This window comes from Ranitomeya imitator, chromosome 3 (genome assembly GCF_032444005.1).
Source record: "Ranitomeya imitator isolate aRanImi1 chromosome 3, aRanImi1.pri, whole genome shotgun sequence".
Taxonomy (NCBI): Eukaryota; Metazoa; Chordata; class Amphibia; order Anura; family Dendrobatidae; genus Ranitomeya; species Ranitomeya imitator.
Window position 1 is genome coordinate 141,103,127 of NC_091284.1, and position 14,406 is coordinate 141,117,532.

At 44.5% G+C, this 14,406-nt stretch overlaps 1 protein-coding gene across 3 annotated transcripts in view; it reads left to right on the plus strand.

Annotated features, from left to right (window-relative positions):
• The first annotated feature begins 1,500 nt into the window (after positions 1 to 1,500).
• Positions 1,501 to 14,406, plus strand: part of POLA1 (DNA polymerase alpha 1, catalytic subunit) — a 557,049-nt gene continuing 544,143 nt past the window's right edge. For 2 of the 3 annotated variants that reach the window (XM_069761540.1, XM_069761541.1), the window contains exons 1-3: positions 1,590 to 1,724; positions 9,999 to 10,123; positions 14,266 to 14,362. In XM_069761540.1, coding sequence (XP_069617641.1) covers positions 1,688 to 1,724; positions 9,999 to 10,123; positions 14,266 to 14,362 — 259 coding nt within the window. In that variant the 5' untranslated portion in view covers positions 1,590 to 1,687. Of the gene's footprint in view, positions 1,725 to 9,998; positions 10,124 to 14,265; positions 14,363 to 14,406 lie in introns of all 3 variants that reach the window. The other variant, XM_069761539.1, reaches the window with a different exon arrangement.

Consider the following 14,406-nt stretch of genomic DNA (forward strand, 5'->3'; position numbering starts at 1 on the left):
CCCGCTCTAGTTCAGCTATGTCTTTCTTATACACCGGAGACCAGAACTGTGCACAGTATTCTAAGTGTGGTCGAACTAGTGACTTGTATAGAGGTAAAATTATGTTCTCCTCATGAGCATCTATGCCTCTTTTAATGCATCCCATTATTTTATTTGCCTTTGTAGCATCTGCCTGACACTGGCCACTAAATGTGAGTTTGTCATCCACCCATACACCCAGGTCTTTTTCATTGACGGATTTGCCCAGAGTTTTAGAATTAAGCACATAATTATACATCTTATTACTTCTACCCAAGTGCATGACCTTACATTTATCCCCATTAAAGCTCATTTGCCATTTATCAGCCCAAGCTTCTAGTTTACATAAATCATCCTGTAATATAAAATTGTCCTCCTCTGTATTGATTACCCTGCAGAGTTTAGTGTCATCTGCAAATATTGAAATTCTACTCTGAATGCCCCCTACAAGGTCATTAATAAATATGTTAAAAAGAAGTTAGAAGATAGTGCTGTCACTGATTGTGAGCTGACTCCAGCACCATGTTGTACATGTACAGTGGACATTGGGAAAAAGTTAATGGAGACCATTTAGAAAGTTGCTTAATTTTGCATTTACGAAGCAAATAAACAATTTTAAAAAATCTGTGTGAAGGGGTACACGGCCTTTCATTGCCATAAGAAACTCTTGGTGGATCTAAAATGTAGTCAGGACCATCGAGCACCTTTCTAACACTGCCCGATTATCGGGAACGAGTGCACCTAGGAGCATTTGTTTCTCAATAAGGCTACTTTCACTAGCGTCGTACGACGCACATCGCAATGCGTTGTGGCGGACCGTCGGAACAAAAAAAAGTTAAGTTACATGCAACGTTTTTTTGTGCGTCGTGTCCGCCATTTCCGACTGCGCATGCGCGGCCGGAACTCCACCCCTTCCTCCCCGCAACTCACAATGGGGCAGCGGATGCGATGTAATAATGCATCCGCTGCCCCCGTTGTGCTGCGTTGTCACAGGATGCGTCGGTGCGACGGGCCAACGCCGACGCTAGTGTGAAAGTAGCCTAAAGGGACAGAATACAAGGCGATCACCTGACAACAAGCAAAGCGCTCATCTGCTCAGCAGCACATCACCCTGTGCACATATGTGCTGCCGAGGACAATGACTCTTTATTTGCACAGGATTGACGGTTCTGTACACATCATAAGAGCGATTTGCTCACACGACAAATTGGCAAGCTGCGGCTAAAACATCCATAAAACAGGTCAGCATGGCTTATTTCTGCACCATGTGCATTTAGTCCTGCAAACTCCCTAAAGATGACTGGGAAGAACATGTCTGCTGTGTGTGACTGTCCCTGGAGACACTGCCATACTGAGCCCAGACTGCAGGACGCTACTCAGTGACAGCACTGCCTCTCCGCCTCACCTCTACCGGGACTCCAGACTTCTAACCCGCGCATGCGCGATGATACAGAGGACAGCTCGGCGAGAACGAGCCCCTCTGCTGCGGGAGCGAGCGCGCAAGAAGGGAGCTGTGTGGAACAGTGTTGCTCTCTGATTGGTTCGCACGTGTTCCTGCTCCCTCCGGATTGGTTGTCCATGTCGCGCCAGTACGATTGCAGAGTTCTGTGTCCTGTCCGGGTTTTGGCGCCAGGATTGTAGCTCCCGTCATTAGCGCAGTACAGGAAGCATGGCCCCGGTGTCCCGAGGAGACGGCCAGCAGCACGGTAACGGGGAGGAGGCGGGGACGTAGCACGGTTGGACCCTCAGGACGGCCATTCGGCTGAGACTCGTGTGCGCCAGTCCTGTGCCATAACACTGCAGCACTACTAGTCCCAGCATGTCTTATGGTGATGACTTAGTATATGACTGGATGCAATAAACGGCACTGTTCAGGCTGTGGTGTGGGCCCAGACCCGGCATGTTAATGTAGTGACTGTCAGGAGACTCCTCCACCAGAGCACATGATGGGGGTCTCCACTGCTCAGACCCTGCTGAGTCCCTGTGACCCCCAGTGAGTAATAACAGTTAGGCCGGGGCCCACCATCAGGAACTAGCAGCGGTCTGGACACAGCACATGCTCTGCATCCAAAGCGCTACAGTCCATTGAATCCTCTGTGGTCAGTGACCCGTGCGGATTCACCGCGTCCAATACAGTCTATTGATGTAACTTCTCTGCAAGAGAAGTTGACATGCTGCAGTCTGGAAGGACGCGCCGCATGTCCGTCTCTGTGGGTGATCCGCAGGCTTCTGTGGACGCATAGTGGACAAATGATTTCTTGAAATTCCATCCACATAGCTGTAACATCTGGACGCTGTGGGTTTGATGCTGCAGATGTGCGCAGCGTCAAACGCACAGCAGTTCCTTATCGTGGACACATCCCATTATACTTCCCTCCGGTTACAGCGCTGTTCCAGTGTTGGCACTGGCTCTCCCGGTGATATTATTATTATTATTATTATTATTTATTATTATAGCGCCATTTATTCCATGGCGCTTTACATGTGAGGAGGGGTATACATAATAAAACAAGTACAATAATCTTGAAAAATACAAGTCACAACTGGTACAGGAGGAGAGAGGACCCTGCCCGCGAGGGCTCACAATCTACAAGGGATGGGTGAGGATACAGTAGGTGAGGGTAGAGCTGGCCGTGCAGCGGTTTGGTCAATCGGTGGTTACTGCAGGTTGTAGGCTTGTCGGAAGAGGTGGGTCTTCAGGTTCTTTTTGAAGGTTTCGATGGTAGGCGAGAGTCTGATATGTTGTGGTAGAGCATTCCAGAGTAGGGGGGATGCACGAGAGAAATCTTGTATGCGATTGTGGGAAGAGGAGATAATAGGGGAGTAGAGAAGGAGATCTTGTGAGGATCGGAGGTTGCGTGCAGGAAAGTACCGGGAGACGAGGTCACAGATGTATGGAGGAGACAGGTTGTGGATGGCTTTATATGTCATGGTTAGGCTTTTGTACTGGAGTCTCTGGGTGATGGGGAGCCAGTGCAGGGATTGACAGAGGGGAGAGGCCGGGGAATAGCGGGGGAATAGCGGGGGGACAGGTGGATTAGTCGGGCAGCAGAGTTTAGAATAGATTGGAGGGGTGCAAGAGTGTTAGAGGGGAGGCCACAGAGCAGGAGGTTACAGTAGTCAAGGCGAGAGATGATGAGGGCATGGACTAGGGTTTTTGCAGATTCTTGGTTTAGGAATGTGCGGATCCGTGAAATATTTTTGAGTTGGAGGCGGCAGGAAGTGGAAAGGGTTTGGATATGTGGTTTAAAGGAGAGATCAGTGTCAAGGATTACCCCAAGACAGCGGGCTTGTGGGACTGGGGAGAGTGGGCAGCCGTTTACTGTAATGGATAGGTTCGTTGGGGAGATCGCGTGAGATGGGGGAAAGATGATGAATTCTGTTTTGTCCATGTTAAGTTTTAGAAATCTAGTGGAGAAGAAGGATGAAATAGCAGACAGACATTGAGGGATTCTGGTTAGTAGGGAGGTGATATCTGGTCCAGAGATGTAGATCTGTGTGTCGTCAGCATAGAGATGATACTGAAAGCCGTGAGATTCTATGAGCTGTCCCAGGCCAAAGGTGTAGATGGAGAAGAGCAGGGGTCCTAGAACTGAACCTTGCGGGACTCCGACAGATAGGGGGCGAGGTGAGGAGGTGGTGTGTGAGTGGGAGACGCTGAATGTCCGGTCAGTTAGGTATGACAAGATCCAGGATAGGGCCAAGTCTGTGATGCCAAGGGATGAGAGGGTCTGCAGCAGCAGGGAATGGTCCACTGTGTCAAAGGCAGAGGACAGGTCCAGGAGGAGGAGGACAGAGTAGTGTCGCTTGCTCTTGGCGGTTAATAGGTCATTGGTGACCTTAGTTAGGGCAGTTTCAGTGGAGTGGTGTGACCGGAAGCCTGATTGAAAGCGGTCGAAGAAGGAGCAGGAAGATAGATGGGAGGACAGTTCAATATGGACATGTTGTTCCAGTAGTTTTGAGGCATAGGGGAGAAGTGATATAGGGCGATAGCTAGATACAGAGGATGGGTCAAGAGAGGGCTTTTTGAGGATAGGTGTGATTGTGGCATGTTTAAAGCTTGAGGGGAAAATGCCAGTTGTTAGTGATAGGTTAAAGAGATGGGTTAGGGTTGGGATGAAGACTGTGGTGAGGTTTGGGATGAAGTGGGATGGGAGTGGGTCAAGTGCACAGGTGGTGAGATGCGATCTTGAGAGTAGAGTGGAGAGTCCGTCTTCTGTAATGGTGGAGAAGTTGGTTTTGGAGGTGGAGGGCTGGGTAGTTGGGAGGAAGGGTTCTGGGGGTTGTTTACTAAAATTGTCTCTGATGTTCTCAATTTTCTGCTTGAAAAATGAGGCGAAGTCTTCAGCTGAGATGAGTGGGGAGGGAGGAGGTGCTGGGGGACGGATATTGTTGCATCACACGATCCCTGCGGCCGTTCAGTGCTGATTTCACTCTCCTGTGGACATAATTGACATCCGGAGCATGTGAGAGCTACGGCTGCCCCGTCTGGATGTCTTGATTTGTCTGGAAGAGAGTGAAGCCAGTGCGGATTGGCCGCAGGGATCATGTGATGTAACAATATCACCCAAGTCTCGGGAGAACCGGTGTCAACACCACTGGAACAGCGCTGCAACTGGAAGGGAGTATAGTGTTATGATTTCACTGGGGGGAAACAAGGGTTAAGAAGGGTTTGTCTGAGTGGTGGACAACCAGTAACCAATTAATCTGCTGCATGTCACAGTCCCCTGACAGGGAGAGGGGCAGGCCTGGTGGCTCATCTGTCCAGTGCTCAGGGACAGTGGTGGCTGTGCCTCCACTACAGGGTGTTTGTGCTTATTGGCATAACTAGAGTCCGATTGGCCCCACCTGGATGTTGGTCAGATGTATGGTCTGGAATAATAGTGATGAGCGAACTTGCTCTGATAATGTGTTCTCTGAACATGCTCTAGTGCTATCCGAGTATCTTGGACGTGTGCGGATAGTATATTTGAGTCCCTGCGGTTGCATGTTAGGCAACCTCAAAACATGCATCCTCAGGGACTCGAACATATTATCCCAGCTCGTCCAAGATACCCTGATAACACTCATGCATGTTCGGATAACACCTTATCCGAGCACATTCACTCTTCACTAGTCTGTAATAATGTCCACCATCCTTGGCCCCTTCCTGGTATAATGTTCCCCATTCTGGGCCCCTTCCAGTAATTTTGTCTCCCGTTCTGTCACTTTTCTCTAACACATTTAACCCCCCCCCCAAAATACAATTCTTCTTACCTTTCCCCAGTCCCATGACGCACAGCACCCTCTTCTATATGATGTCACTGCCATGCTCCACCCATGATGGGCACACCGACGTTAGCAGCCAGCGGTGTGTATTGTGGTGCAGGGAGCTGGTGGGTCGCTCCACCGTATTGGATTTCAGCTGTGTGTCCTGGGGTCACATCCAGCTGAAATAGGCTCTTGCATTGGCAGGCTCTCCCACCCAAGGGGATTTTGATATTAGCTCAAAGGACGTTTACAAATACCTCTAGTTAGTTTTTATTGCTAATTTACTGAATACTGGCATGAAAATATATGAACAAAATACTGTTATACAGTTAAAATGACAACTGGAGTAATATTTTTATTATATAGGTCCTTGTTAACATTTACGCTAATTACATATCCAGTACATAGTAAGGAGAGGTGGGAAGCTGAGACTGGGCCAATGGAAGGACAGAGGATAGAGATATTGGAAAGTTTTCCCCAGTTATCTCTAAATAAAGCGCATAGACTACCTGATACATTATGTGGTGGCAGGAGTCCCAGCTGCTTGCTCCATGCCAGGGTGGCGACAAAAATCATGGCCCACCCTCAAGAGAACAACACCAACTCCTAGAATGATGGGAACAAAAGGAGGAATGGGAGTACCTGGTGAAATATGGTAAAATAGGTATACATTTTATTAAGCACCACATAAAAATACAAATAAAATAATAAAACACAAAGACATTACAAGGAAAATCAGGGTCACCTGACAGAGGTACAGAGCTCTATCGTCCGGTTCACGGTCACCCTTCCACACCGCTGGTCAGCTCTGCCTCCCGGTATTATTATCTGTTGTGTCACTGGCTGTTGCATGCCTTTTTGGGAGGAGAACATGATGGTTCTCCTATATTGATCACTTGATATACCTGGGAACATTTGACACTTTACCCCTGTCGGGTGACCCTGATTTTCTTTGTATTGTCTTGGTGTTTTGTTATTTCATTTGTATTTTTATATGGTGCTTAATAAAGTGTATACCTATTTTACCATATTTCACCTGCTACTCCTATTCCTCCTTTTGTTCCCCTGATACATTATGTGTATAGATCGCTTGTGTTTTTATTTAAAGGGAACCTGTCACCAGGAATAACGCTGTTAAAATGCAGATATGAGGATAATCTGCAGGTTAACAGTGTTATTATGCTGTCCGGCGCCTGCACATAGCCGAATGCAGCGGGGAGAAAATGATCTTTATTCTCCCCACCAGCATTCGGTATTCAGTCATAGGGGCGGAGGCGGCGCTGGTTCGGTGACCGCTCTGAGGTCATGCTCCCGGCCCTGACTGACAGCTGAACCCCAATGTAGAGCCATTGTCAGCCAGGGCTGGGGGTGCAGTTAGATTGGCCGCTCTATATACTCAGAGCTTTGACCGAACCAGAGCCTCCCCATCCCCTATGACTGAATGGTGAATAAAGATAATTTTCTCCCCACTGCATTTGACTGCTGTTAACCTGCAGACTGACCACCATATCTGCAGGTTAACAGTGTTAGTGCCAGTGCTAGGTTCCGTTTAAGATTGAGGATAAAGCGGACGCATGATGCCCTAGATGTGATTCAGATGCTGCATCCCTACTGCAGATGATGTGGTAATGCCATGAACTGGAGAAATATTGGAAGAAAGTAATAGGGTTGATTAGACAAGTCTTCAAGGTACGGTAGTTTTGCAAACAACCCCTCTAGTCTGTACTGGGATATGTGGAAGACATTCAGACAAATGAGCTGGGTAAAGTAGCTATGTGTATGCTGTACTTGACTAGAAAACTAATGGCACAACATTGGTTGGATGCTAAGAGCTCCACAAAAAAGGAATACCGGTACATTAATAAAATAAAGTGGTTTCTAAAGATGGAAAAAGGGGTATATAGGAGGTACCATTCATAATTTCGAACTATAGGCTTAATTAGATGACTAGTCAGGGCTAGCATCTAGGCAATTAATGACACAGATTAGGCTTGATTTAATCAAGAGAACTCCTATGCATAGGACCCATATGTGCAATAGAAATGTATAGATTGGAATGACATCCAAAGAGAAATGTTTTCACTCTGTCGGTAAGGTGACAATTGTTTGTGTTCTTGTCTTTCCTCCTCTTTCCCCATTCTCTTCTATGTAGCTTCTTTATTCAGCATGGTTTTGATTATCTATATACATAATTGTCTAAGGGTCACTTCCGTCTGTCTGTCTGTCCTTCTGTCATGGTTATGCCTGTCATGGCTGCCGCGACCAATCAGCGACGGGCACAGTCCGATTAGTCCCTCCCCTATTCCCCTGCACTCACTGCCTGGCGCCCACTCCATAATCCCCTCCGCTCACCGCTCACACAGGGTTAATGGCAGCGGTAACGGCCCGCGGTGTAACGCGCTCCGTTACCGCTGCTATTAACCCTGTGTGTCCCCAACTATTCACTATTGATGTTGCCTTTGCAGCATCAATAGTAAAAATATGTCATGTTAAAAATAATAAAAAAAACCCAAAAAACCTGCTATACTCACCCTCCGCCGCCTTTCCCGCTCCTCTGGACGCTCCCGGGACCGCGCCATTGCAAGCGCCAGGTTCCGCTCCCAGGGCTGGTGTGCGACAAGGACCTGCCGTGACGTCACGGTCATGTGACCGCGACGTCATCATAGGTCCTGCTCACACCAGCCCTGGGAGCGGAACCTGGCGCTTGTAATGGCGCGGTCCCGGGAGCGTCCAGAGGAGCGGGAAAGGCGGCGGAGGGCGAGTATAGCAGGACTTCCAACGGGCCTTTGGAAGGTGAGTATATGTTTATTTGTTTTTTTAAGTCTCTATACTACGTGGCTGGGCAATATACTACGTGGCTGGGCAATATACTACGTGGCTGGGCAATATACTACGTGGACATGCGTATTCTAGAATACCCGATGCGTTAGAATCGGGCCACCATCTAGTTTATTATATTTGTTTAAAAACTTGGAACGTTTAAACAATAATACTTTATGAAAAAAAAAAATCAGTCGGTCAGTATTATTTGAAGAGAGCATTAAGAACTACCGTAATAACTGTGGTCAGGTGCTGTACATATTGTATGAAGCTTCATGATAAAATTGCTGTACATAAAATGAATCTCTGATTACCATTTTAATATTTTGTTAGGCTGGGCTCAGATGTGTGTTTCAAGATCTGTATACAGATGTCCTGACTGGACATTTGTCTCCCAACCTGAATTTACACACTTATAAGGCTGTAGCTTAGGTTTGGGAGGCACATGATCGGTCCTGGCATTGCAGTCTGTATACAGACCATTCGCCTGGCCTAAGGCTACGTGCACACGTTGAGTAAATGGATGCAGAAATTTATGCACCATTTCTGCATCCTTTGGCAGGAAAAACGCAGCTGCAAAAACGCACGTATGGACGTTCTCGGTCATCCACCTCGGGATTCAGTTTCTGTTGGTAAAATTGGGACACAGTAGTCACCAGGGTGGATAAAAATCAATGTTTTTTAAAAAAAAATCAAAAAAATTGGATTTTTTTTATTTAAATCGGATTTTTTTTCAATAAACTGCTTTTTGAGGAAAATATTTTACCATCCAAAGGTTCTTCCATCATGAGATAAAGCTGAGTTGTTTAACTCAGTAGAATAAAGGCTGTATATGTGTAACATTCACAATGCCATGCTCTTCCAGAGGTTTCTGTAGGATTAGTGGGCAGTTTCTCTCCTATATTATCACAGACGCTCGCTTTACTTACGCAGTTCTCAAAACTGAATTTGACTCCGCACAGGTCCCAGCCTCTTCTTCACGGCAAAAATGTTACAACATGAACAGAGTTGAGAAAAAGACCTTAATCCTATTGTTCTACAAACCTATGAATACAGAATCAACCCCTTCAGTGCCAAGTCCAAGAAGTTAGACAATATGTTTCTGATTGTTTGGAGTGGAATGAAGATGACTCATCTTCATCACCGCACTTCTCATGATGTTGCCTCATTCGTGCCACCAGGCCTTGCATCTCTTTGTTGCATCGTTTGCATTTTGCACGCATGCCTGCCTTACCGATAGGCGAAGGAGCTTCATTAAAATATTCCCAAACTGGGTCTCTTTTACGGCCTGCTGCCATTATAAGGAAAGAATGTAATAAACCTCAGATCGTACACACAAACAGATCCAGACATGTCTGTCTGTGGCTATGCTGCAGTATTGTGCTCAACGTTTCACTTTCATTTTCTTGTCTGCTTGCCCTTCCTCCTCCTCACACTTAGATTCACATTCTTGTGTTGTGCAGATCTATTCCACTCCAAACAATCAGAAACATATTGTCTAACTTCTTGGACTTGGCACTGAAGGGGTTGATTCTGTATTCATAGGTTTGTAGAACAATAGGATTAAGGTCGGTTTCTCAACTATGTTCATGTTGTAACATTTTTGCCATGAAGAAGAGGCTGGGACCTCTGCGGAGTCAAATTCAGTTAGGTAGAAACTTTGATTTAAATCAAGCCTTACTGACTAGTGATTTAAATCGTGATTTAAATCAGTTAGATTTAAATCAAATCCACCTTGGTAGTCACACACTTAGACCATTATCAAGTACATCTATCCCTAGATCATTGCACTTTATAATAGTATTACATACTTGATAACTGACAGGCTGTGCCAGTGTTGGGTCATTGCCAGTGTTGGGTCTGTGCCTGTTATAACTATATAATTCTATTTCTTATCATTTTTTGTCAAGATATGGCGGACTCTGGCAGTTTTGCAGCATCCCGTTCTCGTCGAGAAAAGACTGAAAAAAAGGGTCGTAAGGAAGCCTTAGAAAAACTGAGAAAAGCAAAGTGTGGTGAAAAAGTGAAATATGAGGTAAGCTGGTGTAATTGTGGACTATTTCTGACTTCATTGTGCTGGTGTCAGAGTTGTCATTGATGACAAGGCAGCAGAAGCAATCCATAGATTTCTGATTGTATAAGCCAGACCCAGAATAGAGAGCCCTATTAGAATAAACCAGGAACATTTAGAAATGCTTGACGCTGTTCCCTGGAAAATCAAAGTACGACATGGCTGGCTGGCTTCAGAGATGACATCAATGTTTTGTGTTAAGGCTCCCGTACATTACACAGTCCGCCAAGCCAAATTCACGTGTGAGAGGGAGTAAGGAGAGATGGCTGAACAAGAGCTGGCCATTCTGTTGTGTGTGTGATTGACCAGCTATGGCCCAGTGCCTGCACTTAGTTATTTTGTCTGTTAGCAAATAGACATTTTGGTGCTTGGAAAGGACAATGGCACCTTGAGGAAATTTTTCTAGACAAAGAAATAGGGTATGTGCACACGTTGCGGATTCTCTGCGGATCCGCAGCGTTTTTTGCGGTGCAGAAATCCTGCAGATCCGCAATTGATTTACAGTACAATGTAAATCAATGAGAAAAAAAATGCTGTGCACACTTTGCGGAAAATCCGCTGCGGAAACGCTGCAGTTTAAAAGAAGTAGCATGTCACTTCTTTTTTGTGAATCTGCAGCGTTTTTTTGTACCCATTCCATTATAGAAAACCGCAGGGGTAAGAAACGCAGCGAAAACGCACAAACGCTGCGGAAGCGCACAAAAAATGTGACAAATTCGCAGGTGCGTTTTCTGCCAGGAGAGACAGAATCCGCACCAGAAATTCCTAAGCCTAATCCGCAATGTGTGCACATAGCTGTAACTGGTCTTTTTAAAAGTAAGGTTCAAAGACCTGCACAGTTTTCTTGATGAAAAATATTTTATGCCACATGCTCTGAAGACTCTGACATGCCTTGAAATGTGCAGAAATTTTTGCTAAAACCATATGTGTGCAAGGGTTTATGCTGAATTAGATCATATGGCAACTTACTTTTGTGAAAATATAGCAGCAGAAGAGGAATTTTTTTGACTGCTCTCTATTTGGCACTTTAAGAGGCTTTTTAATTGGTATAACTGTGCTAATAAGTATAACTTGGCTCTTTAATAATACTGGAATTGTTATGTAGTTAGGTCGGTCACATTATGGAATGGTATGGCACAGAATATGGCGGTAGATGAGATCAAATTCAAACATTCGCCATGTATATGACACATTATAAGATATACTAAGGTTTCTGTCGTCTTCTTTTTTTTTTTTTTTAATTGAGAAGTTTTTAATTTAATAAAATCCAAATCAGCACTGCAGTCAGTAGTCAGAGGTGAGATAGTAAGCTGAATATAAGCTCCATAAAGCTGTTGAGCAGTTTAGTTCTTGTTCATGCACTATTACACCAAACTGTCAGGTGACATATTTCCATAAATTATTATTGCATACAGCCAGTGTTCTGGTTTCAGGAGACCCATATTTGGTGGAAATAGTTTGTGCCCTTTCTTCCTTATGAACACGTGTGCTTTATGGATGAAATTTCCTTCTAGTTTAGATGTTGTGATTTTCCCGGGGCATGTCATAACTATCTTTGTTCTATTCAAAAATCTTTCACACCAACATTTTAAATTGTGGAGAAATACCCTAAGCCAATACATATTTGGACTTTCTTGTAAGATTTGTCTGATCGAGCCATTTTCCCCAGTTCCTGACCAGGCACATTTTTGGGTTATATTATTTTAACGGCTCTCATTTACATGTTCTCATTTGTATTTTCAAATAATGTTTCCTAAATATTTTTTTTTCCCAATACATGGGCTTTAATTATCATGATGTCTTTTTTTTCTTTTTGTGTACACAGTGATCAGGAAGGCAACTATGATAAATAAGTCATGGCTGCCTTCTCTTTGAGGAGTTTGGCTGTGTCTGACAGCCAGGTTCCTACACCCACAGCTGCATGAACTCCTGCAACATGTTCACAGGATGTAGTGTGGACCACCTGAACATTGTTAGCAGGGCTGTGGAGTTGGTAAGCCAAACTCCAGAATCCTCAATTTCCCCGATTCCGACTCCCTCATATATGCTTCACTACTGAGCATGTATATACAGGTCCTTCTCAAAAAATTAGCATATAGTGTTAAATTTCATTATTTACCATAATGTAATGATTACAATTAAACTTTCATATATTATAGATTCATTATCCACCAACTGAAATTTGTCAGGTCTTTTATTGTTTTAATACTGATGATTTTGGCATACAACTCCTGATAACCCAAAAAACCTGTCTCAATAAATTAGCATATTTCACCCATCCAATCAAATAAAAGTGTTTTTTAATAACAAACAAAAAAAACATCAAATAATAATGTTCAGTTATGCACTCAATACTTGGTCGGGAATCCTTTGGCAGAAATGACTGCTTCAATGCGGCATGGCATGGAGGCAATCAGCCTGTGACACTGCTGAGATGTTATGGAGGCCCAGGATGCTTCAATAGCGGCCTTAAGCTCATCCAGAGTGTTGGGTCTTGCGTCTCTCAACTTTCTCTTCACAATATCCCACAGATTCTCTATGGGGTTCAGGTCAGGAGAGTTGGCAGGCCAATTGAGCACAGTAATACCATGGTCAGTAAACCATTTACCAGTGGTTTTGGCACTGTGAGCAGGTGCCAGGTCGTGCTGAAAAATGAAATCTTCATCTCCATAAAGCATTTCAGCCGATGGAAGCATGAAGTGCTCCAAAATCTCCTGATAGCTAGCTGCATTGACCCTGCCCTTGATGAAACACAGTGGACCAACACCAGCAGCTGACATGGCACCCCACACCATCACTGACTGTGGGTACTTGACACTGGACTTCAGGCATTTTGGCATTTCCTTCTCCCCAGTCTTCCTCCAGACTCTGGCACCTTGATTTCCGAATGACATGCAAAATTTGCTTTCATCAGAAAAAAGTACTTGGGACCACTTAGCAACAGTCCAGTGCTGCTTCTCTGTAGCTCAAAAGTGGCTTTACCTGGGGAATGCGGCACCTGTAGCCCATTTCCTGCACACGCCTGTGCACGGTGGCTCTGGATGTTTCCACACCAGACTCAGTCCACTGCTTCCTCAGGTTCCCCAAGGTCTGGAATCGGTCCTTCTCCACAATCTTCCTCAGGGTCCGGTCTCCTCTTCTCGTTGTACAGCGTTTTCTGCCACATTGTTTCCTTCCAACAGACTTACCATTGAGGTGCCTTGATACAGCACTCTGGGAACAGCCTATTTGTTGAGAAATTTCTTTCTGGGTCTTACCCTCTTGCTTGAGGGTGTCAATGATGGCCTTCTTGACATCTGTCAGGTCGCTAGTCTTACCCATGATGGGGGTTTTGAGTAATGAACCAGGCAGGGAGTTTATAAAAGCCTCAGGTATCTTTTGCATGTGTTTAGAGTTAATTAGTTGATTCAGAAGATTAGGGTAATAGGTCGTTTAGAGAACCTTTTCTTGATATGCTAATTTATTGAGACAGGTTTTTTGGGTTATCAGGAGTTGTATGCCAAAATCATCAGTATTAAAACAATAAAAGACGTGACAAATTTCAGTTGGTGGATAATGAATCTATAATATATGAAAGTTTAATTGTAATCATTACATTATGGTAAATAATGAAATTTAACACTATATGCTAATTTTTTGAGAAGGACCTGTAGTGTAGAACTGATTTATCTAAACTAAAAGCAGAGATCCTTAGATCAGGAACAGACATTTATAGGACATTTTATAACTTTCCTAAATTCTTAGAAAAAATATCACATACTGCATTGACCTACTGTACCCAATTTATGTGTTTTAGGAGTTGGTCCGTTTTATACAGACTCCTACTCCACCGCTCTGGTTATTATTATATGGGCAGTCCAGAAGTAGTTAAGGTTTATCATGTCGGAGATTAATATAAAATTGACTTCCAAAACAGTACTTTTGGGAGGGAGATATCTGCTATTTTGATCACTAAAATATCGCTGGATGTTGCACAATTCTTGTCATCAAATGTGACTGAACTCCACCTGGAATCTCTTGGATTCTTATGTAAATGGAGTCTAAAGCACATATTTATAATCCTCTCTGGGCACATGGTCAACATTTACCTTTTTTTTTACTGTGAGGTGGAAGACATGTCAAGTATATATGAAGAGGTGGACGAGGAGTCTTACTCAAAGATAGTCCGTGAACGTCAAGATGATGACTGGATAGTGGATGATGGTAAGCCAGCTCTTTCAATTTGCTATTGTGCAGTATGTCCGTTA